This window comes from Alexandromys fortis, unplaced genomic scaffold, assembly GCF_014885135.2.
Source record: "Alexandromys fortis isolate MF-2015 unplaced genomic scaffold, M_Fortis_MF-2015_v1.1 scaffold_56, whole genome shotgun sequence".
Taxonomy (NCBI): Eukaryota; Metazoa; Chordata; class Mammalia; order Rodentia; family Cricetidae; genus Alexandromys; species Alexandromys fortis.
The window spans coordinates 5,770,718-5,797,414 of NW_026067935.1; the positions used below are offsets into that span (position 1 = coordinate 5,770,718).

The 26,697-nt window shown below is 55.2% G+C and overlaps 2 protein-coding genes across 28 annotated transcripts in view; one reads left to right on the plus strand and one right to left on the minus strand.

The window, feature by feature from the left end:
* The window catches only part of Ncor2 (nuclear receptor corepressor 2), a 155,914-nt gene extending 146,997 nt beyond the window's left edge, over positions 1-8,917 (plus strand). For 23 of the 27 annotated variants that reach the window (XM_050146243.1, XM_050146246.1, XM_050146233.1 and 20 more), the window contains 9 exons: positions 547-699; positions 786-931; positions 1,149-1,342; positions 2,064-2,213; positions 2,725-2,870; positions 3,453-3,506; positions 6,158-6,385; positions 7,169-7,348; positions 7,757-8,917. In XM_050146243.1, the coding sequence (XP_050002200.1) occupies positions 547-699; positions 786-931; positions 1,149-1,342; positions 2,064-2,213; positions 2,725-2,870; positions 3,453-3,506; positions 6,158-6,385; positions 7,169-7,348; positions 7,757-7,938 (1,433 nt within the window). In that variant the 3' untranslated portion in view covers positions 7,939-8,917. The remainder of the gene's footprint in view (positions 1-546; positions 700-785; positions 932-1,148; positions 1,343-2,063; positions 2,214-2,724; positions 2,871-3,452; positions 3,507-6,157; positions 6,386-7,168; positions 7,349-7,756) is intronic. The other 4 variants (XM_050146252.1, XM_050146257.1, XM_050146260.1 and 1 more) reach the window with 2 other exon arrangements.
* A 4,841-nt stretch (positions 8,918-13,758) lies between these two features.
* On the minus strand, positions 13,759-22,569 carry Rflna (refilin A). Its single transcript, XM_050146519.1, has 3 exons — positions 22,256-22,569; positions 15,644-15,753; positions 13,759-15,123 (listed from the first exon to the last, which is right to left on the minus strand). The coding sequence occupies exons 1-3, from the start codon at positions 22,442-22,444 to the stop codon at positions 14,790-14,792; spliced, it is 633 nt and encodes a 210-aa protein (XP_050002476.1). The 5' UTR covers positions 22,445-22,569; the 3' UTR covers positions 13,759-14,789.
* Positions 22,570-26,697: the final 4,128 nt, after the last annotated feature.

Sequence of the window (26,697 nt, forward strand, 5' to 3'; positions counted from 1 at the left end):
TTTTCCTTTAATGAATGGATCTGTGGTTTGGACTCCGATTCGCCTCCCATCTCCTGCCACCACCTGCACCTTCGTTTAGGGGGGTGGGGATGTGGGGGCTACAGCTGACTGCTGCCCCTGTTCATGGAGGAAGTTAAGGCAGGGAATAAGGTGGGAGAGAAGAGGGCGAAGGCTGTCCAGGAAGGCTGGGTGTCCACCCTCTCCTTCCCACGCCAGCATCCAGCCCAGAGAGAATGAGGTTCTATGCGCTGGGTCAGAGGAGGCAGGGGACCCAGGGCTAGTCCAGTCTGAGCCCCCACCCCACCCCTGTACACATGCGCCCTCCCATTTCTTCACCACCACCAGTCTGTTTTCCTCACCCTAGCCCCACTGCCCAAGCCAGACTCCCACAGTCCTTTGGGTGTGTCTGTGCCTCTCTGGCCACCCCTAGGCTGATACCATGTCCTTCCATCCTAAGGCCCAGCCAATCTGGAGGAGTGGCTGGGAGACAGCCAGCACCTCAGCCCAGGCCCATGCCGCATTCTGACTCCAGCCCGCTTGTTACAGGTTACCACGGTGGAGCTGGCTACAGCCCTGATGGGGTGGAACCCATTAGCCCTGTGAGCTCGCCCAGCCTGACCCATGACAAGGGGCTCTCCAAACCATTGGAGGAGCTAGAGAAGAGCCACTTGGAGGGGGATCTGCGACACAAGCAGCCAGGTGACACCCAGGAGAGCGTCAGGTGGGGAAACTGAGGTGCGACCCCAAGCTGTCCCCAGCCCCTGACAGCTCTCTTGTGTCCTCAGGCCCCATGAAGCTCAGTGGGGACACTGCCCACCTCCCACATCTGCGGCCACTGCCCGAGAGCCAACCCTCATCCAGCCCACTCCTCCAGACTGCCCCAGGCATCAAAGGTCACCAGAGGGTGGTCACCCTGGCTCAGCACATCAGTGTAAGTGCCTGTCTCTGTCCCTGCCGCTGGGAGAGCAAGTGGGTATGAGGGTGACATCCCAGAGTCAGACAGGTGCTAACCATGCAGTGGCCAGCACACCCAGTCCTTTGGGGCCATCACCATAAGGCCACATGGGGACACTTACTCAGGAGACAAGTCCGCATCAGGGTTCTGCCTACCCTCCCAGGCTGGCCCCTGAACTGCCCCCTCTCCGCAGGAGGTCATCACACAGGACTACACGCGTCACCACCCGCAGCAGCTCAGTGGCCCCCTGCCCGCCCCTCTCTACTCTTTCCCTGGAGCCAGCTGCCCTGTCCTGGATCTCCGCCGCCCGCCTAGCGACCTCTACCTCCCACCCCCTGAACATGGCACCCCAGCCCGGGGATCCCCGCACAGTGAAGGGGGCAAGAGGTGAGGATATACTCACATCTGCGTTAGATGCCTACTGAGGGACAGTGGGGTGGGGCTGAGCTCAACGGGGTGTTGGGTTGATGGGAAACTGATGTTCAGGGTAGTAAAAGCTCACTAAAGTCCCAGAACCAGCACAAAGTAGGGTGCCAGCTGTGTACCCCATATACACCAACTCAGCCAGGGATCAGACATATCACTCAGCATTGAGCAGGTGGGGAAACTGAGGCATAGAGAAGCGAGTTGCCATCCCGTACCGTGTACACGCATACACTCTTACCTTGGCTGGGTTGGTGCTCCGGGCATGGGAATAGGTGGGCCTTTGGCTCAGGACCAGAGCGAGGCCTCCGAGAGGCCTGCGTATAGGCCGTGGGATCTCGGGAACAGTGAGGTTCTGGCATGGGTGTCTCAGGGTCAGAACACCCTGGACAGCCTGGCATGGTGGCACACACCGCTAAGCACAGGTGATGGGGCTCTGGGGACGCAGAGTCAGGCCAGCCTGGACTGCACAGCAAGTCCCCGACTCAAAAATAAACAAAAATCAAAAGCTCCTCCAACGGACCAGTCTCAGCAGCCCAGGGGACTCCATATCTTAGCTGCCACCCTCTGGCCATTCACAGGGAAACACGTAGGGCTTTACCTTATAGTGGAGCCCTGCTGTGGGCAGTGGGGTGTCCCCTTTACTGGGAAGAGCTCTACCCTCAGCTGATGCTGTCTCCATTAGGTCCCCAGAACCCAGCAAAACATCAGTTCTGGGCAGCAGCGAGGATGGCATTGAACCCGTGTCCCCACCAGAGGGCTTGACCGAGCCAGGACACCCTCGGAGTACTGCATACCCACTGCTGTATCGGGACGGGGAGCCGGGCGAGCCCAGGTACCCAGGGCACAAACCCTGCCCGGAGGCGGCAGTTTCAGTTCTATGTACACCAGGGCCTTAGCCCTCTACTGCGGCGGCTGTTAGCCCCTTCACAGCTCAGCAGGCTGAAAAACCATCATGGGACTCAGTGGCAGCACTCTGACCCATCTAGGATCTCAGCCTAATTCATGCTGAGGATTTGAGAGTAAACTAAGCCAGGCCAGACAGGGTAGGGGTGAATGGGGACACAGTGGACAGGCTTCCAGCCTCAGGGAGCGTGTGTCCTTGGGGCTTCTTGTGTCAAAACTGGCTGCAAGAGGTTCTTGGGGCAACTCATAGAACACCTTGGACGCTCACAAGCTACCCCAAACCAAGGCTAAGTATGGATCCCAGCAGGCCTGGAATGGGGAAATGGTTGGTCTTTATAGCACCTCACTGTGACTCAAGTGGCAAGCTGAGCTCCCTCTTGCTAAAGGCTTGCTAGGGCAGTGGCCAGCCTATTGACCCCGGGCATCTCATGCTCTCTCAGAATGGGCTCCAAGTCTCCAGGCAACACCACCCAGCCGCCAGCCTTCTTCAGTAAGCTGACTGAGAGCAACTCCGCCATGGTGAAGTCGAAGAAACAGGAGATCAACAAGAAACTCAACACCCACAACCGGAACGAGCCAGAATACAGTAAGGGGAAGCCAGGGCTGGGACTGGCACTGGGAGGAAGCTAATACTCTAAGCCCCACCCCAGAGGAGCCTACATTCTGCCAGTACTAACTGGCTCGGTATGTAGTGCGACAATAATACCCTGCACGCTGTAGGCGCTCAGTAAAGCCTGTGCAAATACCCGAGTGCCAGGGAACACAGCACATTGCTCCAGGATCATGCCACAGACAGGGCGCCATTCACCAGGACTGACGTGGGTGGACAAGGACCTTTATCCTTAGCTCAGGGTCACATGGACCAGATGCTTAGGAAAATGCACTGAAAACACAAGTGAGGGCTTTGCACCATCCCCTCCCAGCAGTAGTTCCCTTCCTGGGTGGCTTGGACAGATGGGCAAGGCTCTCCCCTTCCGGAGCTTGACTATAGAAGCCCGTGCTGGTAGCACAGGCCTAGTTGGTAGCCAACTGGCAGACTCAGCCTGGAGCTTACTAGGTCCCTGGTTGTGTCCAGATGCTCAGCTCAGACTGCACAGGGGACAGGTAGGGTGCAGATCTCCCAGAACCGGTGAACTCAGACCTTGCCTACCTTGTCACCCTGCTCTAGACATTGGCCAGCCTGGGACGGAAATCTTCAACATGCCCGCCATCACAGGAGCAGGTAACCCTCCCGCGTGTCTGCATAGCAAGCTCTCTTCCCCAACTGCTGGTTCGGGGTCAAATTTGACCCCGCTTCCCGGGTCAGTGGACCCAGAGTGACACAGCAGGCCGGCCAGCCTCCGCTGCCTAGAGTCTTCCCCATGTGAGGAGTTTCTGGGGTTTAAGGTCAGGGTTCCTCCAGTGGTCAGGTACACATCACCTGGAAACACCTGCGCATTTGCTGGGGCTGGAGAGTGTCATCAGATGTGAACCAGGTGGACTGAACTTTGAATGTACACAGGCATCCTTCATACTAAAGTCTCCATTTGGGGATTCCATGGGGGAGCTTCAGCCTTGAAATCAAATGAGGATACATAACGGAAATGGGTGTCGAACTCACAGTTTGTGGCAGAAATTGCAGGCTCTCTTTACGGTGCTTGGGACTTAGATTGTCTTGAGGGGGGAGCTCCAGGCTCCTGGCCAGGGTCTCCATGGCTATAATTCTATTGTTCCTGTGAAAAAAACTGGGTGGGACCAAATGGGCTTGGTGACACCTGAAGGGGACTGAGTGAGGCCCAGGGTCGTCTGTGGAGACATGCACTCCATGCCAGAGGAACAAGGGGTGTGGAGCCTTGGGCCCTGCAAACAAGGTGGTCAGACACATCCGTGGGGACATTTGCAGAGGACCATAGGAGCCGCAAAGCGGAAGGGAGGACGGGTTCTGGCAGGGAATGTCGCATGCCCAGAAACATACTGGTTACTTTGCTGAGCCCCAGGCAGAAGGAAATTTCAATCAAGGCAATAATTGGTTGGAAATGAATGTTTCTAGAGTGTTCTAAATGTTGATATAGATGCTAGACACCCAGGTATATGTACATAAAGAAATTCATAGGGCAATACAGTGAGTGATTTGTACTAAAGCCTAATTTAGTTGTCTCATACACAAACACAAGTACACACACGCACGCATGTATGTGTGTGTACCTACTCATAAATTTCCCTTAAATGTTAGTTCTCCAAGACATGCTTCCAGGCCTGGCCGGTAACACTGATATCCTGCCAGAGATAAATGGGGAAAGTCATGCTTGTGCCCAGTGCCATTGAGCCCTGAGCTCGACACCCTGCTCCCCTGTCCCCCTCCGCCTTCTTCTGGATATGGAGGAGTAGGTGGGGCTTGTTTATTTGGGGTTGTGTTTTTTAATGTTTACCTCTGTTGGGAAGGTCACTTTTGTTTTTGTTTTGTTTTTGTTTTTGGTAACTTGGCCCTGAGGGAAGATACCTGTTGCTGTGAGTGGCCCTGGCCCCAAGCTTGCCTGAAATGCTAGTGAAGGAGAGGGAGCCAAGAGTCACCCTGGAGTGGGGTTGTGAAAGTGACTGCCCCTCCCATTCTCAGGAGCCTGGCTAGTTTACAAACCAGGGACTTGCTAGCATATTGGGCCCTGCGGTTTTTCACTAGGCTCAGGCAGCCTGGAGGTTCACAGGACTCCACGGAATGGCCTGTGGCCTAGGCTGGGAATCCTGCAGATAAGGTTTTGTTGTTGTTGTTCGTGGTTTTATTGTTGTTGGTAACGATTTGGGGGTTTTGGTTTGGTTTGTTTAGTTTGGGGTGAGGTTGGTTTGGTGGTTGTTGGTTATTCCATTGTTCTCTGTTTGTCTGGATTTTAAGGATTTCTTTTGGCATTTGAATAGAAGCAAGGACCTTGTACTTCCCCAGCAAGTGTCCTGACCCTGAGTGACCATCTGTCCATCCTCTTACTCCTTTTTACTCTGAGTCAGTTATCTCTAAATTGTGCAGGCTAGCACTGATTGGACTAAACTCACTCTGTAGACTAGGCTAGCTCAAGCTTGTTATCCTCCTAAGTGGCTGTGGTTCCAGGCCTGCTAATCAGGCTCCAGCCCTCAAGAGGTTCTGGAAGCATCCTGAGTCTGCCCAGCCTGGCATTTGCAAAACATCCCAGAGCACAGTTCATGAGAGGGAGGGAGGGAGGGAGGGGCCAGATAAAGAGGGTTTGCAGAGGCTCAGGTGGAGTGGCCCTACACCTGTCTAGCGCTGCCCTGTCCTCGCACGCACATAACTGCATGGCTGTGACCCCATCCCTTGTGCCCAGCTCTATACCTTTCTCCTCTGGCTCCTATGGGGAGAGATGGGGCAGGGGAGGCAAGCCCAGCTTGGGGGATCAGGCAAACTGAGGTCCCTAACCCCCTTGAGGAAAGGGGGGAGCGCAGGGGGTCCTCTGGTCACCTTCCCTCCCCACGTCCTTGCTGGAATCCACCCTCCAGAACACCATGGCTGGATCTCTACCCCACTCCCCTCGTCCCTAGCACCTAGCTCTGGCTTGACAGCCTCCTCTTAGGCCACCCACTGTAGTCAAAATTAAGTAAACAGCCTCAGCTGGCATTGGGGTAAAGAGAAGACTTCTGATTTCCTGAGGACAGAGTAGGAATGGGGCTGGGGATCCTCTAGCTGCCCCAGACCCCCTCCCTGGAGCAGCCATGAGCTGCAGGGACCGTCAGAAGCAGTTTCAATACCCAGCAGAGTGGCGGGCGGGCGGGCGGGATGAACAACACTGCAGTTGTGTCTCACTGTGTCTCTCTCTCTTCCCTCCCCTTTCTCTCTCGCGCCCTCTGGCTCCCTGGTCCCGGCCCCCGTGTGTCTGTCTGTCTCTCTCCCAGGCCTTATGACCTGTAGAAGCCAGGCGGTGCAAGAACACGCCAGCACCAACATGGGGCTAGAGGCCATTATTAGAAAGGCACTCATGGGTAAATATGATCAGTGGGAAGAGCCCCCGCCGCTCGGCGCCAATGCTTTTAACCCTCTGAATGCCAGTGCCAGCCTGCCCGCTGCCGCTATGCCCATAACCACTGCTGACGGACGGAGTGACCACGCACTCACCTCGCCAGGTCTGCAGGCCTGCCCCCGCCCGCCCGGCTGTGTCCCTCCCCACCCCGGTGTCGTTAATCCTCTCACCTCCCTCCTCGAGCTTGGGAGCCTTATTTTTGTGCGTGTTTGACATCTAGTTTGCTAATCCAGAACTGGTCTGACACCCCATGTTGTGGAGGGCGCCCCCTCGGCCCCAGCACTGCTGCTTCTCCCGTGCTCACACTGCTACCCACGTCCCACCCCCTCCTCCGCTGCTGCGTGGTCAGGGATGGCAGTGGCCAGGCCCACCATGTGTTGGGAGGAGTCTAGTGTGCATGTGACCCCTCAAGGTCAGACAGCACACGGTCAGCTCCCACTTGGCCAATGCCTGTTAGCATTTGCCGTCCCCAAGCAAGGGCACAACCAAAGAGGTGCTCGGCTGTCTGCTTCGGGAGTCAGGTCAGCCTTGAGGTCTGGACCTCTCAGTAGAGGCCTTCAGGTCTAGCATAGCCCAGGGCCATCTTGGGCAGTGTATGTCATTCAGCCAAGATCTGATGCTTCTCACTGAGGGGGTACAGTCCTGGAGGGGCACCTAGAAGGGTAGTCACCAACCTTCCTTAAAATGTTCCTCTATTGGGCCATCTGGTGAACTCTTAGTCTCCCGGCTCAGGGCTTCTCACACTAGCTTCCTGTCTAGGAGCCCTAGGAGGCAGGTGGTTCCCCAAGGCTAAAGTCCCCCACCCACTGCCCCTCCTCAGTGTTGGTGTGGGTATCTTGCTGTCAGCACCATCTAACTCATCCCCTCCGGACTTTGTCCCCTGCAGGTGGTGGCGGGAAAGCCAAGGTTTCTGGCAGACCCAGCAGCCGAAAAGCCAAGTCCCCAGCCCCAGGCCTGGGGTCCGGAGACCGGCCACCTTCTGTCTCCTCAGTACACTCAGAAGGGGACTGCAATCGCCGAACACCCCTCACCAACCGGGTGTGGGAGGACCGGCCCTCATCTGCAGGTGCGTGTCTGCAGGGTAGGGTGTAGACAAGGGGTAAGGCGGCCACCCAGGAGAGGTGGTCTTCTGGCCCCCCTAGCTAGGAAGGGTGTAGGAAGCAACAGATCAGAGGATCCGCACAGCCGGCCAGACCAGTTCTGCAGAGGAGCCTGGCATCCTTTTATGCCTATCAAGCACTGTAGGGTTTTGGCAGGAAAGCAGAAGGCAGTGGAAGGCAGACCAGAGGGAGAAATGGAAAGGTTACACAGTCTAAGCCAAAGGTGGCAGGACTGTGCAGTGAAGAGGCAAAGGGATAGGGTTGCATGGTGCCAGCCCAGGAGACCCAGGCTCTGGCTCCTGGTATGGCAGCAGGGTCCCGGGGTGGTTACGCTGCTCACAGAGCCCTCTCCAGTGCTCTCATCTTTCCCACAGGGTCCACGCCTTTCCCCTACAACCCTTTGATTATGCGGCTCCAGGCAGGTGTCATGGCCTCCCCGCCCCCACCCGGTCTGGCCGCAGGCAGTGGGCCCCTGGCTGGTCCCCACCACGCCTGGGACGAGGAGCCCAAGCCACTGCTGTGTTCACAGTATGAGACACTCTCGGACAGCGAGTGACTCTAAGTTGGAGGGGAGCAGTGCCAGGTCCCTGCAGGAGGCAGAAGCAGCCCAGCATGGAGCAGGCAGCTGTCGACTCTCCCCACTGAGGAAGGAGCCCCTGAGTCTGCCTGCGCGTCCATCTGTCCGTCCACCCATCTGTCCATCCAGAGCTGGCATCCTGCCTGTCTAAAGCCTTAACTAAGACTCCCGCCCTGGGCTGGCCCTGCGCAGTGACCTTACTCAGGGGATGTTTACCTGGTGCTTGAGAGGGGAGTGCACAGGAGCGGAGAACAGAGGGCCCGGCGGGGGTACAGCGATCATGTGTCAGTTGCACGCATGCATCTGGGGCAGCGGGGACCCAACGCAGGATGACCAGGCACCTCCACGCCACTGCCTCGCCCCTTAACGCATTTGGAACCAAAGTCTAAGCTGAGCTCGTGGCCCCGCCCCTCCCTCTGCCCCCAGCCGCTCGCTTGCGCTCTGGACAAACGTTCCCAGCTTATCCTGCCCCAGTGCTGTCATCGCAGTCCCCCCAAAGGCCACCCAGCCCACAAGACTGGGAACCCATCAAACAGGTGGGTGCACAAGGGTCCATGCGTGGCCTGGGGCACGGATGTTTGTTGGAACTGGACCGTTCCGGCCGTCGTCGCTGTGGCGATGGAGGGAAGGCAGGTGTAAATGGTGTTGGCTTACAGGGTATATTTTTGATACCTTCAATGAGTTAATTCAGACGTTTCACACAAGGAAGGAGACTCTCGTGTTACTGCTGCTGCGCTTTGGCCTCTGCTTACCGTTCCAGAGGCGTGTGCCGGCCAAGGCGGTGACCCCACTATACGCAGGACTGGGGGGCAGGGGCGCCGGCACACAGCCCTGCACCCTCCCTCCTCCCTTCCTTGGGCAGAATGGACTTGATGCATATTCTGTGGCCGCCATCTGTGCACGGCGGCATTCTGTCATTTACACATGTTGTTCCAATTAAAAAGCAAATTATACTCAAGTTACAAAGCTTCCACTCTGCTTCTCACTGGACAGTGGGGCGGAACGACCGTAGCACCCCAGGTAGAGTGCCACCAGAGGGCATCCAGTGTTCGCGGCTATGGGCAAGCCACCATTGGGTATTTACACCCATGGTGGTTGTACAGGGGTGTTCATACCTGTGCAGAAGCTGCTAGGTGTTCACACCACGGTGACTGTGGGGCGTTTGTGCTTGGAGTAAGGGCATGGAGTGTTCACACTTGTGTTGACAGCATGCGGTGTTTGCACTGCGTGGAGGGGGGGTTGAGTAGTTGAGTCTGTGATAAGGTTGTGGGATGTTCACACCTGTGGTGAGTGTCAGACATTCACACCTGCAATGGGAGCCTTGGGTGGATGCTTGTGAAGGTGGCAGGTGTTCTCACTCATAGTGACAGCGTACACACATCATTTACATGGAGAAGATTACTATCTTAAAGTAGGCATGGGGTCCTTGTCCTTAGTGAGGTTTCTAGTGTTCTTGCTTATGAGTGTAAATGTCCAGCATTACATCTGCGACAAGGGTGTGTCTGTCACACCTGTGGTGAGGGTGTCCTAGGCGACTCTTGTTTCTTGGTATGAACTATTTTATTTTTCTGGCCCATTGTGTTGGTGTTAGTTTGTTGTTGTTGTTGTTGTTGGTTTTTTTTTTTTTGGCTTAACCAAAATGACTGACCCTACATCTTTATTTGGGTTTAGCATTAAAAGGCTCAAAAGAGCCATGTCGCCACCTTGGTGGTCTGTTTCAGTCAGTGTCCTCTAGACCAGTGGCTCTCAGCCTTCCTAATGCTGCAGCCCTTTAATATAGTTCCTCATGTTGTGGTGACCCTACCTATAAGATTATTTTCGTGGCTACTTCATAACTGTAATTTTGCTATTTTTATGACTCGTAAATATCTGATATGCAGGATATCTGGTATATGACCCCTGTGATTGTTCAACCCCCAAAGGGGTCATGACCACTGGTTGAGATCCACTGTGCACACACTCTCTCATCCTGTCCCTCTCCCTTTCTATCCCTCCTTCCTTTCTTTTCTATCTTTCTATATGTATATATATTCTGTATGTATATATGTGTGTGTATATAAATTCTGATATCTATCTGTATATATAGATATCAGAATTTATTAAGAATAAGCTTTTTAAAAAATATTTGTATTATTTTTCTATATGCATTGATGTTTGATCCATATATACATCTGTGCACCATGTGCTTACCTGGTACCAGAGAGATCAGACTGGAGTTACGGGTGCTATGAGCCACCATTGTGGGTGCCGGGAGCAGAACCCAGGTCCTCTAGAAGAGCAGCCAATGCCTTGACCACTGAACCATCTCTCTGGCTCCTTAAGTTAGCTTTAAAATCGTAACAAGAGCCAGATCCTGAATGCCTCAACATTTCGAATGTCCCGGAACAGCTTGCTTCTCACTTGGGGCAGGGGTGACACCCCTTAGTCACCGAGTCCACAAGGTGGCGTGCATCCATAGTACCAGCCTGGCATCTGGGAGCCAGGAAGGTTTCTGGAGTCTGCTGGTCCCTATTGCATGATGCAAGCTTAGAAACTCCAGTTCTCAGGTCAGCCAGAGAAGGCAAAGCCATGTGGGGAGCAAAGGGCGAGATGACCTTTTTCCTGACGAAGGCTCCTTATCTGACTGCTGCCTGAAGGTGCCACCCACCATCATGGTCGGCTTCGCCACATCCAAACCATCAGGACAGTTTTTTAGGTGAGGATTTGTGACACGGTGGCATGAAAACCAACCATTGGTAGTTCCCTCCCACAGCAGGGCCAAGGGGGCTTCCGGACTTCACACGGAGATGTGTGTTTTGCTGTAGCCTTGAGCCTGCAGCCTGGCGCCCCTCACGCCCACACATGCCCTCTGCACAGCAGAGCCCTACGTGCGATACCAACCGGTCCAGCTGACCTCTACCTGTCCGCTTCACCTGTCTCCAGAACTGGTTTGAGGGACTTCCCAAGGGAAGGGATGGGATGCTAGGCCTCTGGCACCCACTGCCTAATTAACTCAAGGGAAGAGGCCTTCTTAGCTTTCAACTTCCCAGCACTGACCTGGGTTGAACTCCCTTGGCCTACCCATGTAGATGACAGGTTTGGGCGCCTCTCATACCATAGCCTGCGGATGGTGCTGGCTGGAGTCACCAGAGGCCATCCACTCAAAGAGAGTTTACACATTGGGCAGAGCCGTGAGCTCAGCCCTGCCTTGCACTACACACCTGCCAGGGTGTCTGCCTTACACTAAAGGAGTCAGCCTTCTCCCAAACCTCAACTCCGAACCCAGGCAGCCGAGGATGCTGTGACAGACATCCAGAAGGAAGCCCACCTTGGTTCTACTGGTGGGTGAGTGGGTCTGCCAGAAGGAAAGAGATTCCATAGCGGGGGGCAGCCTGGGAATCCAAAGCAGCCATACCTGCCATACCTGCCACACCTGCCCTGGGCAGAGGTGTAGCTGGGAAGGCTGAAGGGAGTGGAAAGAGGAAGTGGACAACAGGAGGTGGGTATTGCTGACCCCAGGACCACCTCCCCAGTGCACCCCAAGCACCCGGTGCCAGCTACCTGGGATATCTAAGCTGGGGTGGGGAGAGGCATTTGCATCCTCCAGGGGCTCCAAGTTGCCCTGAGTTTATCTGTGAACTACAGGAACAGTCATGAGCAGAAACCTGGGAGTCACATGCAGGCCTGTACTATGCCAGCCAGAACATAGGAGCCTTGGTAGGGCTCAGCCTGTGTCCAGGCTGCAATACAAAAGCCAGCAAGCAGGTGGCGCTGTAGGGCCTCACCCTGGACATAACCAGCTCCACTAGGCTAGGCAGGTTGCTTTGTCAGACCACCTTGTCGGCCACCAAATAGAGCTAGCTGGTCTGAGCCCAGCCCCATCTCTGCCTCTCAGACATGAAACTGTGTCTCTTCCTTGTCTGTTTCTGAGAGGCCCAGACAATGTGGAGGCAGAGCTTGTGGCTTCTGTATGCCTTTCGAGTCTTTGTCTCCTGTGAGTAGCTTGTCCTCACTCTGTCTTTAAAATGGAGGCTCATGTGACTTCTCATCCCAGGAAGATGACACTATGAAGTCCAGCTGGGGCACACCCTGCTCTAGAAACCCCCATGTTCTCTGGCTCTCATAATACAAAGAGATGTATTCCTACATGACATCAGCTATAACGTGACCCCTTCCCCAAAGGGGAGCTCTGCCCACAGGTTGGATGCCATGCCCGGTTCCTTGGACTTGACTCAGGAACACACAGACCAGGCCAGTCAGGGGCACTTCCTGGAAATGACAGCCTTCAAGAGAGAGGCAGAGCTGTGGCGGACACAGCCCATCTGAGCAGAGTGAGGTGCGGCCTAGCCAGAGACACTTGGAAACCAGGGTGGGGACCGGGAATGTGTGAGGAAGGCCATGGCTGGTTCTTTAAATTGGTTTGGGCGACAGCGGTGAGGGTGGTGGGAAAGGACTGGGTCAAGCTTGGCATGGAACACTCTACAAGGTAGGTCGGCAGGACGCAAGGGCGCGGGGTTGTGCTGAGAAGCTCTGAAGCAGCCGCTAGCGATGGGGTGTCTCTCCAGTGGCCTGCCCTTCTGTAGAACACCCGTGGTGATGGCTGAAGCAGAGTGCTCCACTCAGTGGCAATACGCTCTGTCAGCTGGGTGCACGGGGTGCCAGTGTGAGCGGAGAAAGCCACTCGTGGCTTGTGTAGGACGACATGTCCCTCATCCTTGGCAGCTGGTCCAGGGATCTGAGGCCATGCCAGATGAAGCTAAGATGGCCAACAAAGAAGCCTCACTCAATTGGTATAGATTCTCCAGGGAGCTCTGAGGACCCACCTGTCACCTCCATCAGAACCTCTTGAATTCCCAGCCCACACCCTTCCTGGGCACTTTCTCTCTGCTTCTTGTGGGGACTGTGATAACAAGGTAAATGGACAAAAGGAGAAAAGTGTCCCCAATAGTCCTGGGCTCGGGACCAAGATTCTCCATCCTGCCCACGGAGGAAGTGGGGTGTCTGCAGGAGGCCAGGCAGGACATGAGTCTGGCTGGCGGAAATGGGATTCAAATTGACTCCAGGTAAGGGTGCTGCAGATTTCCCCCCATTTTGCAGCGTGAAAAAAGTTAGCTGCAAACTGGGCGTGGTGGCACAAGCTTTAATCCCGACACTTAGGAGGCAGAGGCAGGCAGATCTCTGAGTTCAAGGTCAGCCCAAAATTCAAGTCGGCCAGATCTCAAAAAAAAAATAAATAAAAAGGTGCCTCCCAACACTTTCCAATTATTGCCAACCTTAGCACCCTGGGGGCAGGTGCCACCGCAGGGCCACTACAGGGTCTTCCCCTTCCTGGTACTGCAAGGCCGGGTGAAAGGCCCAACACAAAGCACCCTAGGGCAGGGCAACTGGGAACATGACCTTTGGGTGGAGAGCCCCAAGGGCTGGGACAGGAACTATCCAGACCTGGCACCTCTCCCCATCTCCAGGTCCCCTGGGGACTACAGGACAGGTAATCTGCTGAGGGGGAACTTGGGGTGTAGGGCTTCTCCAAGCTCCCCAAATTTTAAGCTGGAAGCCTGGGGACCCCTATATTCTCAAACAGATGAGAGCCATCAGTGTGGAAAGCCAGTTAGGACTTGTGACCGTAGATTGTTGATACGGCCCTTGCCTAGCCAGAGGCCAGGCTGGCACATACAGAGACCATGGGTCCTCTCTGTCCCCCAGGAGCAGGGGAGCCAGGGTCCTTCAGAGAGCAGTGCTAGTGGGAGGAAAGGTGGGCTTCCCCTCCCCCGCCCCAGGGCACCTCAAACTGAAGGCATCCTCCTGGCTGTGTATGTTTTATTAAGATAAGTCACCAACAACTTGTGCCCCTCTCTGATAAGCTATATAGACGGGAATCTGTCAGCCATTTGAGTTCTGTTTGCCCCACGAAGGGTGTCCCTTCCCTCCACTGAGCCACCACAGGGACAGCGGGTAGGTTTCCAGCTACTGGACACTTGAGGCCAAAGGGACATCTTTACCTCTATGGACTTAAAATGGGGGATCATTTTAGCCTGGGCACCATGGGCCAGCCCCAGGTTGTTTGGCAAAATCAAGGCTCTCTTTCCCAACACCATAGATGCAAGGGTGAAGGGTGAGCCTGGTACTCAGAAACCATGCTGTCACGGGAGGATCCGTCCTGGGTGAGAATGAAGGCCAACAGGAGCTGACACACTTCCTCTCGAATCCACAGCATGGCTCAGAACCTCAACCAGAGCCAGCCATAGGCAGGTGTTGGCAATGTCCCATCATTAGCCTTGAAGCCTCCTTGGGCACCCGCCAGAAAGCTAGTTGGGAATGTGTCTTGTAAGGACACTTGGGGCTGCCCTGGAGGGTAGTACCCTGCATAGCGAAGGATGTGGTCTGGGCAGCCAGAGGCCACAGTCTTTGCCAATTCAGCCCAAGGGAAGCCAGCTCAGCCCTCCGCACCTAGGGTTCTCGGCAGGGATGAGCACGTTTGAATGGCCTGTTTTGGAAACGCTCCTCTTTGAGAAGGAGGTTGGGAGTTGGGCCACTACTGAGGCTGGGTCCCGTGTCCTGTGGTACACAGGGCTGTCTCTGCCTCAAGGGCACACCAGGACATGCTTGGCCCTGCTCCCGAAGCCATACAGCCTGGCAGCTATAAAAGGTAATGAAAGATGCATTCAGACTCCTCCAGGCTGGAGCTGAGGCACAGTCAGCCCAGCTTGTGGTGGGGACAGACTGCCAGAAGCAGCCTCATGCTCGCTGGTCCAGACCACAGGGCCCAGGTTCCAGGCCGAGCCCCCATCCATCTGTCCGTCTTTCCAGGACCTCTCCCAGACTCCGCTCCTCTCCCACCAACCCTGGGCTCCTCAGAGTACTTCGAGGCTGTGGGAACTGGGCACGGCCTCCCCACACCATTGCAGCTGCAGGCTGGAGGAGAACCAGTGGCGTGGCTGGCCGAGGCTGCAGTGCAGCGTGGTGCGGAAAGAGCTGCGGGCCAGCTTGGGGAAGATGATTGCCGTGCTTCCGAACCGCAGGGCACGTGGGCGTGGCTCCAGGGTCAGCTGGCTGCGGTAGCTGCGCCACGTGCAGTTGGGTGCCGCCACTATGGTCTCACTGTAGGCTGTGACTGTAGGCACCGGAGCGTAGAAGATCTTGTCGCAGAAGTACCTCTCTGAGGCGTAGGTGACCTCAGAGTTGCAGCTGGGGAGGACAGTAGGTAACGAAGGTGGTTAGCCTACCAGCCTCGGTGGGCTAGCCTTACACAGAACCCTCTTTTTGACCTTGACTGTGAAGGGTCAAAGTCCCAGCTGGACCCTAAATTGGGGGTTGGAAGGAGACTAAAAAGGACATGATTGGGATGATGGATGCTGTTTAGGCAGTGGCTTTGTGGCCCTGGATTGTCACCATGGAGGGATATCTATGTTGGAGTATTTGGGGGGGCAGAGGCTAACTATGGGTAAGGTCACATGGGAAAAGAAAGCAGGTGCCTCCCGTGGTCTACTCCCAACTTTGTTATGTTGGAAAGCCTATGAAGGTTCCCACAGCCCTGGCTGGTGGGTGATGCCACCATTCAGAGGGACCAGTCAGTGATCCAAGAAGGCCTTGGGGGGGCATGGCAGCACCAGAGGGTAAGAGTTGTTGAGCCCCAAACTGGCTGCTCTGCCCTCACAGGCAGGACCCCTTAGAGAGGACCCACCCACCTGATTCTTGGCCAACTCACCGGATTTCATGCGCAGGTTCAGGGTCCACCTTGATGCTCTCTCCAAAGAATACAGGCATCAGACGGGGCCTCATCTCCTGGGCTGGGGGACTTTGGAAGAGGGAAGTGGCCTATGTGAAGAAATGGGGGGGTCATGATTTATACACTACCCCCAGTACTGAGAACAGGGGGTCAGACGGACAGACATCCCCACATCCCTGTCTGCGTGACCCCATGAGGGTGGGGCATGGGCACCCAGGTGGGATAGATAGCTCCTGGGTCAGGTGGATGCACCCAGCTCCCAGGGGACCCCAGGCAACCTCGGTATCGAGTGACTTCATCACTGACCCCGTCACAAACTCCCAGATGAGGTGTTTATGGGAATAATACCAGAGAGGCTGTTTGTAGCTTGGCGTCCCCCACACGTACAAGGTAAGTTTGCCGAGGAACTGTCGTGCCCTGGGCACAGCACGGGGTCCCATGTGACTGCTGAGGAGGGAGAACATGCACCCAGGCTAAGGCTGAAGAACTAAGCATTCAGTTCAGAGAGGTGGGTGTATTCTACATGGTACAGAGCATTGCAGAGCCTAAAACACCGAGTGAGCCTGCTACCAGGGGACCATTGCCCCTGCTTGATTCACCTGTAATCAAAAAATAAAACCAACAACAAAAAATCAGCCAATGGACTGGGGCACTAGCTCAGGCATTAGAGGCTGTGTGAGACCTTGTGTTCCATCTCCAGAACCCCATAAATGGGTGGCGCACCTGTAACCCCAGCACTCAGAAGGTGGTGTCATGAGGTTCAAGAGTTAAAGGCCAACCTCGGGTGCACAGAGAGAACCTGGAGAAAGATGGAAAAAGAGGGGACCCAACACTGCTACCTGTGCAGCCCCATTTCAGTCAGACTTCCCACGTGACTCGGTCAGTCGAACATAAAGCCCAGTTCAGATGGAGGAGGCGGGGGGGGGGTGCTCTGCTCCCCGTTCAAATGGAGGAGGGGGGTACTGCTCCCCAGTTCAAATGGAGGAAGGGGGTACTGCTCTCCAAAAGGCCCCACTGGAAAAACAGTTCAGCTGCCCCCAGGGAGTGCAGACACTGAGAGAGAGAACAGAGCCCAGATGCCCACTGGGGACACGGCAGCTGGCCATAACATACCCAAGGGGTCTACCAAGGGTTCTAGGTCTGGAAGGGAAGGGAACTGGGTGGCAGCCACTAGCCACCTCCTGTAGATTTCTGCAGTCAAAACCCTGACTAAGAGTTGTTTTGAGAATGTCTCACCTTCCAGCTGGCCTGCAGAGCCCACGGGAAAAACCCAGCTGTGTTGGGTGGAAGACAGTGTCCCCCCTAGAAGCTGGGTTACAGCCCCATGGTGACTGGAGGTGGGGGGCTCTAGCACCCTTGGGGCATGCAGGGTGGGCAGGTATCCTGAGGTTTTATATGCACTGCGGTCTTCACACCACAGTATCTGCCTCAGTAGGCTTCCTGGAGCACAGAAAGCCCCAGAAAGGTGACTTTCCAGGGATCAGGGCCCTGTTCTCTTCTAAAGTGATTGTCCAAGACGCTGCAGGTTGGCTCAGTAGTTAAGAGCACATACTGTTGTTTCTGGAGGGGACCCAGATCCCAGCATCCACATGGTGGTTCACAAACAGTGCCCCTTACTGGTCTCTGTGAGCACTGGACATGTACATGGCGCACATAAACACACAAGGTAAATCTGAGTCTTCCCATTACAGCTTGCAGGGCTTCAGTGTGCGCCTGTGACCTGAACTGTGAAACTGCGTGTAGAACCTACACTTGGGCTGAAGGCTGGCCAGTCCCTTAGGTTTCAGCGTCCTCTGGCAGCTCTGGGACACAGGATAGATGGGAAGGAAGGCTGAGGGCAGAGGTCAATCCTCCCCCATACCATCTTCTACCAACTCCAACACGCCCCCCCAACCCCCACTTGCTGGCCGTGACCCTAGCCTCCCCTTTCCCAGAGCAGCTGGCTAACTACTGGTCATCTGGGCAGATGGGGGTAGAGTAGAGACCAGGGCTGAAGTTTTGAGAATAATGGTCACTGACTGCCCAGCCCATGTAAACATGGCTGACTGGAGGTGTAGCGACATGGGAAAGCCTTGGCGCCCTGGGAAAACCCAAAGCCACAGGGAGTGCGATACTGTGCTGTGGCAGAGAGCTAGGTACAATACAGAGACAGCCCCACGTGACAGTGTGCTGGCCTAGGTGAACAAGACCCTGGGTACAGCCACAGGGCCAAAATAGCACCATAGCCCATGGAAATCATTAGACCAATAAACACCCATCAGTGAGGAAGAGGAACGCCCCACTAGCTGCTGCTGGAGGGACCAGACAGCCAGGACCTCCGTGGCTGTGCCACCCCCCTCCCACAGTCCCACGTGGATACTTTACAAGGGGTTACATGGGTTTCTGCAAGACACCTTCGGCAGCTTCTCGTTTGTTTTGAACTAAGTCTCACTCTGTCGACCAAGCCTGGAACGCCCAGCAATCCTCCTGTCTCATCCTCCCAAGCTCTAATTGTCATTAGCTGTGTGTCAAATATGTTTGCGACCAGGAGCTCCAGTGATGGGCTTGGGTTGACTCTAACCTTGGCCCAGGAGGAAAGGAAGCTAAGAGGCCATAGCAGCCCAAGTTCCTGTCCTCCCCGCAAGAGACCAGGGCAGTTGATGGCCGGTGGGCAGTGGAGCTTTTTCTCCCTCCAGTCTGCCACACTAGGCAGAAAATGCCACCTGCTTAGGAGAAGTCAGGAGACCCCCAAGGGGTCCTGAAGCCTCAGGGCCTAACTTAGGCTGCAGATAACCGAAGCACAACCTGGGAAACAGTCATGAGAGCAATTAGGAGAGGTCCCCACGATGGGTCCCCACCGCAAGCCAGAAAACTGGTGGTGCTGACTGTCCCCACAAGGATAGTTGAGTTCCAAATCCCCTGCTATGGATGAAACCTCTAGCCGACATGGGGTCTCTAGAGGCGTGAGGTCGCCCCGGGATAGGGTGGGCACTAACTGGATGGCTGGCGTCCTTAGAAACAGAGACACAAGACCAGAGTTGGGTGAAGATGGGGACATCTCAAGCTAGAGTACCACAGATTACCCTAGCCAAAGGTTCCCAGCAGAAGCCACAGATTGTCACTAGATTGATGGATTACCACTGGAAGCCAGGAATAAACTTCACCATCTTCACCAGTCAGAGAGCGCCCTCCTTAGGCCTTGTCTGGTAGTGTGGCCTGCATAGTTTAAACCACCTGTTTGTGCACCTTCCCAGCCAGTCCTATCTGTGGTGCTTTCCCCAGAAGGTGGCTGCTTTCGGTTCCCTTGACACCTGTCAGGGTGTGTCCTGTCTGCTCTTCACACTCCAGGTGAGACTTTTCTAGGCAGGTGCCCCAACCGTGGGGGCTGGGCTCTGGAGAGAGGTGAAGGACAGCCAGGTGGAAGGAGGCCCCGGCAGATCTGCCTGCCTCCCCTATTGCCTCTGCAAACAGACTCCACCCACTAACCTCCCATACTGGCTTCCTTCCACAAGAGCCCGCACAGACACCTCACCTAGACCATGGCTCTGTTGAGCCCTGTCCCCTATGCCTATCGATCCATTGTCCGTTCCGTCCATCCATCTCCATTCCCGTTTTCCCTTCAATCTGTCCATCTGTCCATTGTCCACCCATCCTTCCTGACTCCAGGCACCAGCCCCCTCACTTCACACCAGCCTTCACAGAAATGAAAGGGCAGAGGCCTTAAGAGTGACACCCATATCATGTCCTTCCCGCTCTACTTGGACTAGAGCCCAGCTCTGCACCCACCTGGGAGGAGGAAGCCCGCCCCTCTGGATAGTCCAGAGTGACGTCAGAAGCACAGTCTACCCGGCACTGCTGAACCTAGACTTCCTCATGAATCAACCAGGAGAGAATGGGGAGGTGGAGTCTCCCAGGCAGCGAATCCCCACGCTGCCTCTTGTCACCTCCTGTCATTCAGCAGTGAGCCTGACCTCCACATGAGGGGGGGGGGGGTGTCTAAGCAAACACCTAACACCCAGAGAGGCCCCTGGGTCAGATCCTGAAAACCACCTGCAGTCCTCTGAGGGCAATAAAACCGGGGGGGGGGGGGGGGGGGGTTTATGGGGTAGTGGCCCGAACTCCTTGTCAGTGCTGGGAGCCTGTCTGTCCTCAACCAGGGGGACCTGGCTCCCTGAATACCTGCCCCACGCACCACAGCTGTGATGGAATTCAGGGAGTGGGGGCACCCGATGTTATCACCTGGTGCAGAAGTCCAGCTTGGAGCCCAGAGTGGCAGAGCTAGGGTCAGTCTGTTTTCATCTAGCCCTGTCTGGATGGCTGAGCATTTCTGGGGTGAAGGTAGCAGCCAAGCAGCCCCCATTCCAATCAATGCCTCTTGTTCTCCAGGAGCCACCTGGGAGGACAGCACCCCCAACACACACACAAGGCCACTTCTGTACCCCATGCACCCACTTTTCAGTCACATCCCTGCCTGAGGTTTCTAATCCGGGGTCCGGGGGGCTCATGGAACTGAAAAGACACAAACCTATTTTAAAAAACCAGAGCATCAGTTCCCAGCCTCAGCTAACAGGGCTGGAGCTAGACTTCTCTTGATTTCCACATTCTGCCACAGGACATCGGTACAGGCCACCCTCTTAGACTAAGATCCATCTCAGCCCCGGATGACTAGACTCCGCTCCCTGGTTCACTCTGGTTTTTTGAGGCACCATTCCCGACCTGCCTGTCTGTGGTAGTCACCCCACACGGCTGCCATCTCTCCCGGCGCTGTGCTGCACAACGAAGGCGGTGGCTGTACCCCCCCCCACTAGAATGACAGTTCTTCACCATGACACTAAGGCTGGGAGGGAGCCGGGGCATGTGACCTCCTTCCCACAGCCTCTTCCTCGCACAATTGAAACTAGGGCCCCAAGTCATGGGCAGCCTTCTTTTATCCCACACAGCAGATCAATCAATTGATTGGCAATTGTCAGCCTGCCTAGACCTGGGCCTAGGAGTTGCCCAAGCAGGGGAACAGGGTGGCCATTAAACCATATAGTACAGAAGGAAGGAGATCTCAAGGAGATGGGCATCCTGGTGGGTGGTGACTGGTAGATGGACGGATGGGCGGGGCCACAACTGGGGCCCCAAACCTGAGGCAAGGTTGCCAGGGCTACAACTTCCTCTCGCTATGAAAAGCAGCACCTCGACCCTGTAGCTACACGCTTTGTTTTTCTGTTTAAAAACATAAAAGCCGTTAATTCGCCTTGCAGTGAAAACCAGGACGGGTTTACATGCACACTGGAACCAGGTGGTTCTGGGCAGCTTTGGGCAACTTCCTAACCATTTTCTGTGCCTCAGCTTCCTCCAGAAAATGGAGACCAGAGGCATGTAAGCACTCACTGGCCGACTGCAAGGATTAAACACGTTGGTGGGGAGAGCCATCCCTGAGGAAAATGACATCCACACACCAGGTGTCCTTCATTATCTGGGCTCCAGCGGCCCCGGGTCTCCCTGCCCAGGCAAAGTCACAGAGCATGGCAGTACAGCTCCGTAGCTGGCACCTACTTAGCCAGCAAAGGAAACAGTAACAGCTGCAGAGCCAGGCTAACGAGCCCGGCTTGCTGTTCTCACAGCGCCTATGGCTGGCCCAGAAGGCATGGGAAGCATCCAGAGCTCCGTGCAGAAGGAGGTTTCTGGGTCACCCAGAATTGGAGCAACATCTTCCCGCTCCCTTCTTTCTGATCTCCCTCAGAATATGCCCTGGGATTTCTTCCCCGCCACGCAGCCCACACCAGGTAACCCACGGCTGCAGGAACACTGCTGGCCTGTCTCCAAGGTTCCTGAGGACAGCATTGCTCACTAGGATTTGCTCTGAAAGACCTTGACCACCCCCCCACACCCCCCAAAGAGAGACGCAAATTCAATTCAAGATAAGCTTCCAACTTCCCTGCATGCTTGAGTCACTTGGGGAGAGTTAAATAAAAGTTTAGATACCCAAACTGTGCCCTGGACTAGGTCAGTGCCTGGAGGGGAAAGCAGGCTGGGCATTGATTGTTTAAAGAGCCTCAAATGCTCCCTGTGCTCCACACACCTTGGCGGGAAAGGTTTTAGCACACCCAGTGGAGACCATCAAGCCACAGACGTGGTCATGCCACTGTGTTCAGCCGTCCTTTCTTCAAGTTGTTCCTTCTGCCCCATCCCCAGAGCAATCCAGGCAAAGCGGGTCCAGCAGCCCCTAAAGTCGCAGCTCCGAGAACACTTCCACTTCTACAACCCACGAGACAAAGTCCCTGAAGGCTTTCAAGGCAGAGCTAGCTGCGTTTTCAAAAATGTCTCCATTTAGCAGCCCTGGGATGGGTCAACAGGGCAGGAGACAGTGGCAGTGGCAGCAGCGGCGGCAGCAGCGGCAGCACAGATAGGACCTACGGACAGAGGGCCACAACAGGCCCCTTTGTAGATGGTAGACTTTGGGGGTTCCAGGACATTACTCAGTACTTAGCCCACCAGCACCCACCCTGAAACTCCCAGCCTACAGGTCCTGGTGAGTCCGGTGCAACTCCAGTCCGCCTCAGGAGGGAGGAGACCATGTTGGCTTTTGCATGGCCCTCCCATTGCCGGGTCCCCACGTCTTACCGCTGGCGCCTCATTGGGTCCTGGGGGTTCGGTGGTGGCACGGGCTTCCAGGGTGCCCGGCGACAGGGCGTAGAAGGGCGGGCTAGGACTGGGACTGGGGGGCAGTCCCGAGTCGGGACTGTCCAGCAAGCCGTCGCGGCTCTGCTCCCGCGTGTCCCCCATGGCCTGCAGATGCAGGTGACCCACCATGACTGGCGGGCGCGGAGTGCGGGCCCCAGCAGCTCGGGTCCCCGCCACCACTGGACCGGAGGGGAGACAAGGAGGCTACGGCCTGCAGCTCCAGCTAAGACCCGCTCCCGAGGCAACCGCCTCCAGCCGCCAGCTGAGCCTCCTTTCCCAGGCGCCGCCCCCTCCCCGCCCTCCTCCTGCTGTGCCTCTTGCTCCCGCCCCGGCCACCCACCCGGTCAGGGCAGGGTGAGGACTGCAAGGTCCCCCAGCCTGCAGAAGGCACCACCATCCCACCCTGGTGGTGTTAAATGCTGACTTGAGTCCACAGCCAACTCAGCAAGAACGCTGAGCCACCCGCGGGGCCAATGCAGGTTCCCTCACCTGGCCTGGGTCTCCGAGAAAAAGCACCTTCAGCAACCGGCAGGGGGTAGTGGGGGAGGGGGACACTTACAGTGGGGGCTGTCTACTCAAAGGACCCAGGATCAAGATCTGCCCTAGGGACCACCTGAGTCCTCTGTGTATGTGTCTGGGTAGGGAAGCCCGGGGCCACTTGGGGCCAGGTAATGAAGGACACCTGGTGTGTAGATGGCTGTACCTGGCCCTTCTCCCCACCACTGTGTTTAATTCTCCAAGTCTGCCTGTGAAAGCATGCTTGCCTTTGATCTCCATTTTCTGGAGAAAGTGGAGGCACGGAGATGGTTAGGAAGCTGGGGGGTGGGGAAGTGTGTGTGTGTGTGTGTGTGTGTGTGTGTGTACTTCCAGAAGCCCCCAACACCTGCTTTTGCCGGGTTTCTCTAAAACCCGATTCTCAGCCTTCCTAATGCTGACTCTTTAATACAGTTCCTCATGTGGAAATTATTTTCATTGCTACTTTATAACTTTAATTTTGCTACTGTTATGAATCATAATGTAAACACCTGAACTTAGGTGACCCCTGTGAAAGGGTCATTTGACCCCTTCCCCCCAGGGTCTCAACCCACAGGCTGAGAACCACTGCTCTAAACAGTCTTATTCAGGGACAGAACTCTGCCCACCCTGTCCCGCTTTATCTCCCACAGGAGCTGAACCCACGGCTCCCATTCTGCCTTTCTGGCAGGGACTGGAGGGCATCCCATCACCCTGCCTCCAGTCTTGCATCTGGACACAGGATCCCAGACACCTGCAGATTACTGGGTAGGCTGGCACACAGCATAGGGGGCAAGCGACCAGGGCAAGTAGATCTCTGACACATCTGCTGTACAGAGGGAGAGACCCCCAGCTTCAGAGTGGCCCCTGGAGGTTTGTCCTCCAAGTCCTCTGGCCTGTAGGTGTGCCTAGACCTGGACTCAGGTGCAGCCGCCTCTCCTCAGATCTGCTCAGTGAACCAGGGAGATACACCAGGCTAGGGCTCAACAAAGGTACCACCAGCGGGAATAACCAGAGGTGGTTGTGCCGGTCAATCAGGGAGGGCCTCCCAGACGACAAGGTGACACTTGAGCAGAAATCCAGGTAGAGGGAACAGCAGGATGCAAGGCCCTGTGGCAGAGAGCAGGGTGCCCCCAGAGGCTGTCACAGTGGCGTGGCAGGATGAACTCTTGCTAGAAAAGCATGCGGCCCATGTCTATGTCATCTAGGAATGAACCTGGGGCTTTGGCTGCCTGAATGGGACCCACAAGAAACTTCAGCCAGGGGCCCCGTGACCAGGAATGGGTCTCTGTCACTGAATTCCACAGGATAAAGTTGCTGACAGTCCTCTCCGGAATGTGAAAGTATGGCCTTCCCCAGTGCTGTGTGCTGGAGCTCACTGGATACCACTGGCTCGCTAGAAAAAGTCCTGCCCTCAAACTTTCAACAGCCCCAAAGAACCTTCTGGAAGCCACTGAAGGTGAGCTGAGTACAAGTTAAGGACCAGTGTACCAGGCTTTCTTTTGGGCCACCAACCATCTCCCAAATCATGAGAGACATGGAGACTTCTTAGTTATGAATGCTCAGCCTTAGCTTAGGCCCATTTTCTGCTAGCTCTTATAACTTAATTTAGTCTGTTTCTCTTCATCTACGTTTTGCCTGAAGGTTTTTGTTTTTGTTTTTAACCTTTCTTTCTTTCTGTATATCCTGCTTTCACTGCTTCCTCTGTGTCTGACTGGCAGCTGCCTGGCTGACTAGCCCTGGGCATCTCTCTCTTTCTCCCTCCTTCTCTCCTCCTATTTATTCTGTCTGCCCACCAGCCCCACCTATCCTTCTACTGTCTAGCTATTGGCTGCTCAGCTTTTTATTAGACCAACCAGGTGCCTTAGGCAGGCAAGGTGAAAAAGTAATGCATCTTTACATAGTTAAACAAACACAGCACAAACGAATGTAACACATCTTTATGTAGTTAAACAAAGGCGGCACAAGCCAATGTAGCACACCTTTGCCTAGTTAAAGTAACATTGTACAACAGACCCTGGCTTTGCTTTAAACTTGGATATCAGGCTGGAGAAGTGGGTGAGCACATCACACTTTTGAAAGAGGACCAGAGTTTAAATCCCGCCACCCACATTGGACTGTTGGCAACACCTGTAACTCAATTTCAGATTAACGCCCTCTTCTGGCCTCCATGGGTTCCTGCACTCAGTGTGCATAAGCCTACACACAGACACACATGGGCACATAATTTATAATAAAATCTTTTAATATAAAATCTTTTGATACCTCGTGGCTTTTTTTAATTGTCCACATTTGTTTTTGACTTTTAAATCTGACAGTGACATTTGTATTGCTGTCTCTGATGCAGGCCTGAGCCCTCGCCTCCTGCAGTCCTGACTTCTGACCCATTCACCCTGAACAGAGACTTCCTCCATCAGTGACTCTTTCAAGACAATGCAGGCTGACTTCTGGAAAATTCCCTATACCAGCACATGGAAGGACCCAAACTCTGCTGGGTAACACTGAAGAGGCATGGACACCAATGGGCAGGAAAAGCCCAGCCTCATGCCAAATGTCAAATGCCAAATGAACGCCCACGCAGGTGACTGTGGCCATGACTTCTGACCTATGGGACCCACAGCCACAGGCCTGGGGCTGCTGCTCACTGAAAGCCGGTCCTGCCAGCACTTACTCCTCCCGAGGCCACATGGTCTGGAGATGTCAGAGGCAAGAAAAGGGCAACAGCTTCCGTAGATTCTGTGAGCTGCCAGCACTTACTCCTCCCGAGGCCACATGGTCTGGAGATGTCAGAGGCAAGAAAAGGGCAACAGCTTCCGTAGATTCTGTGAGCTGAGCTGGCTCAGCCGCAGCTGCCGAGGATCTTGTGGGGGGCTAGAAATGAGGTTTGTCACTGTCTGAGCACCCCATCTAACCAGCACTGCAGCGAGGGGTGAAGCAGGCCAGCGACGGCCCAGCGTGCCACACTCTGCTCCAGACCTCAAGGTTCTGAAGCAGGAGCTGGGAGTGGATCCAACACTTCCAACATTGAAGAGGGAAGTTTGGAGGCAAGAAAATGATGGGGGACACAAATATGTCACAGGAAGGGTAAGTGGGGTGCTCCTGACATGTGCCACATACACACACCCCTTTAGGAGAGGGAAGGTGCCTGGAATTCTTCCCTGGATGCTTTGCAGGGAGAACTCACCGCTGTCAGAGGGAAAGGCCAAGCCGCTAGGGCGTGAAGACAAATGGTTTCTTTCTGGGGTACCACAGGCCTCTTAGTCCAAGCCCCATTGAACTGACCTTTTCTAGGGCAGGACTGGGCCCTCATGGGCCTCTCGCAAGGACACACACGTGGCCTGAACACTAGCCCTGACAATAGATGAGACTTTGCTTTTGCATTCTTAGATAAAGTAGATGGAGTCCTAGAGGCTCAGAGGGGTTAAACAACCGGCCCAAGGTCACACAGCCATGGAAGCCAGCCTGCAGACTCTTCTGATGGATGCGGGGTGAGGCTGTCACTGAGTCCCAGAGGGTCATGAAACAGGTAAGGCAGGGAAGATTGGCAGTCTGTGGCCTTCAGAGACAGCTCCACAGCTAACAGACTCGGGGAGAGGCCAACAGCAAGGGTGCCAAACGTCAATGAGAACAAAGAACAGGGACACGTGACAGTGAATTTGGGTGTGTCCTGAGAATAGAGCTGGGCACAGTGCCACCAGAGAGCTGCACGTACCCATCCACCCATCTTTGTCCTGTTTGGACTCCACTTACCAGGAGGGTCCTGAGCCTCCTCCCTCATACCTGGGTCTCTTCCCCACCTGCCCCTGAGCCCCCCCCCAGTCCCTGGGTGCTCTTCCTCACCTGCCCCTGAGCCCCCACAGTCCCTGGCA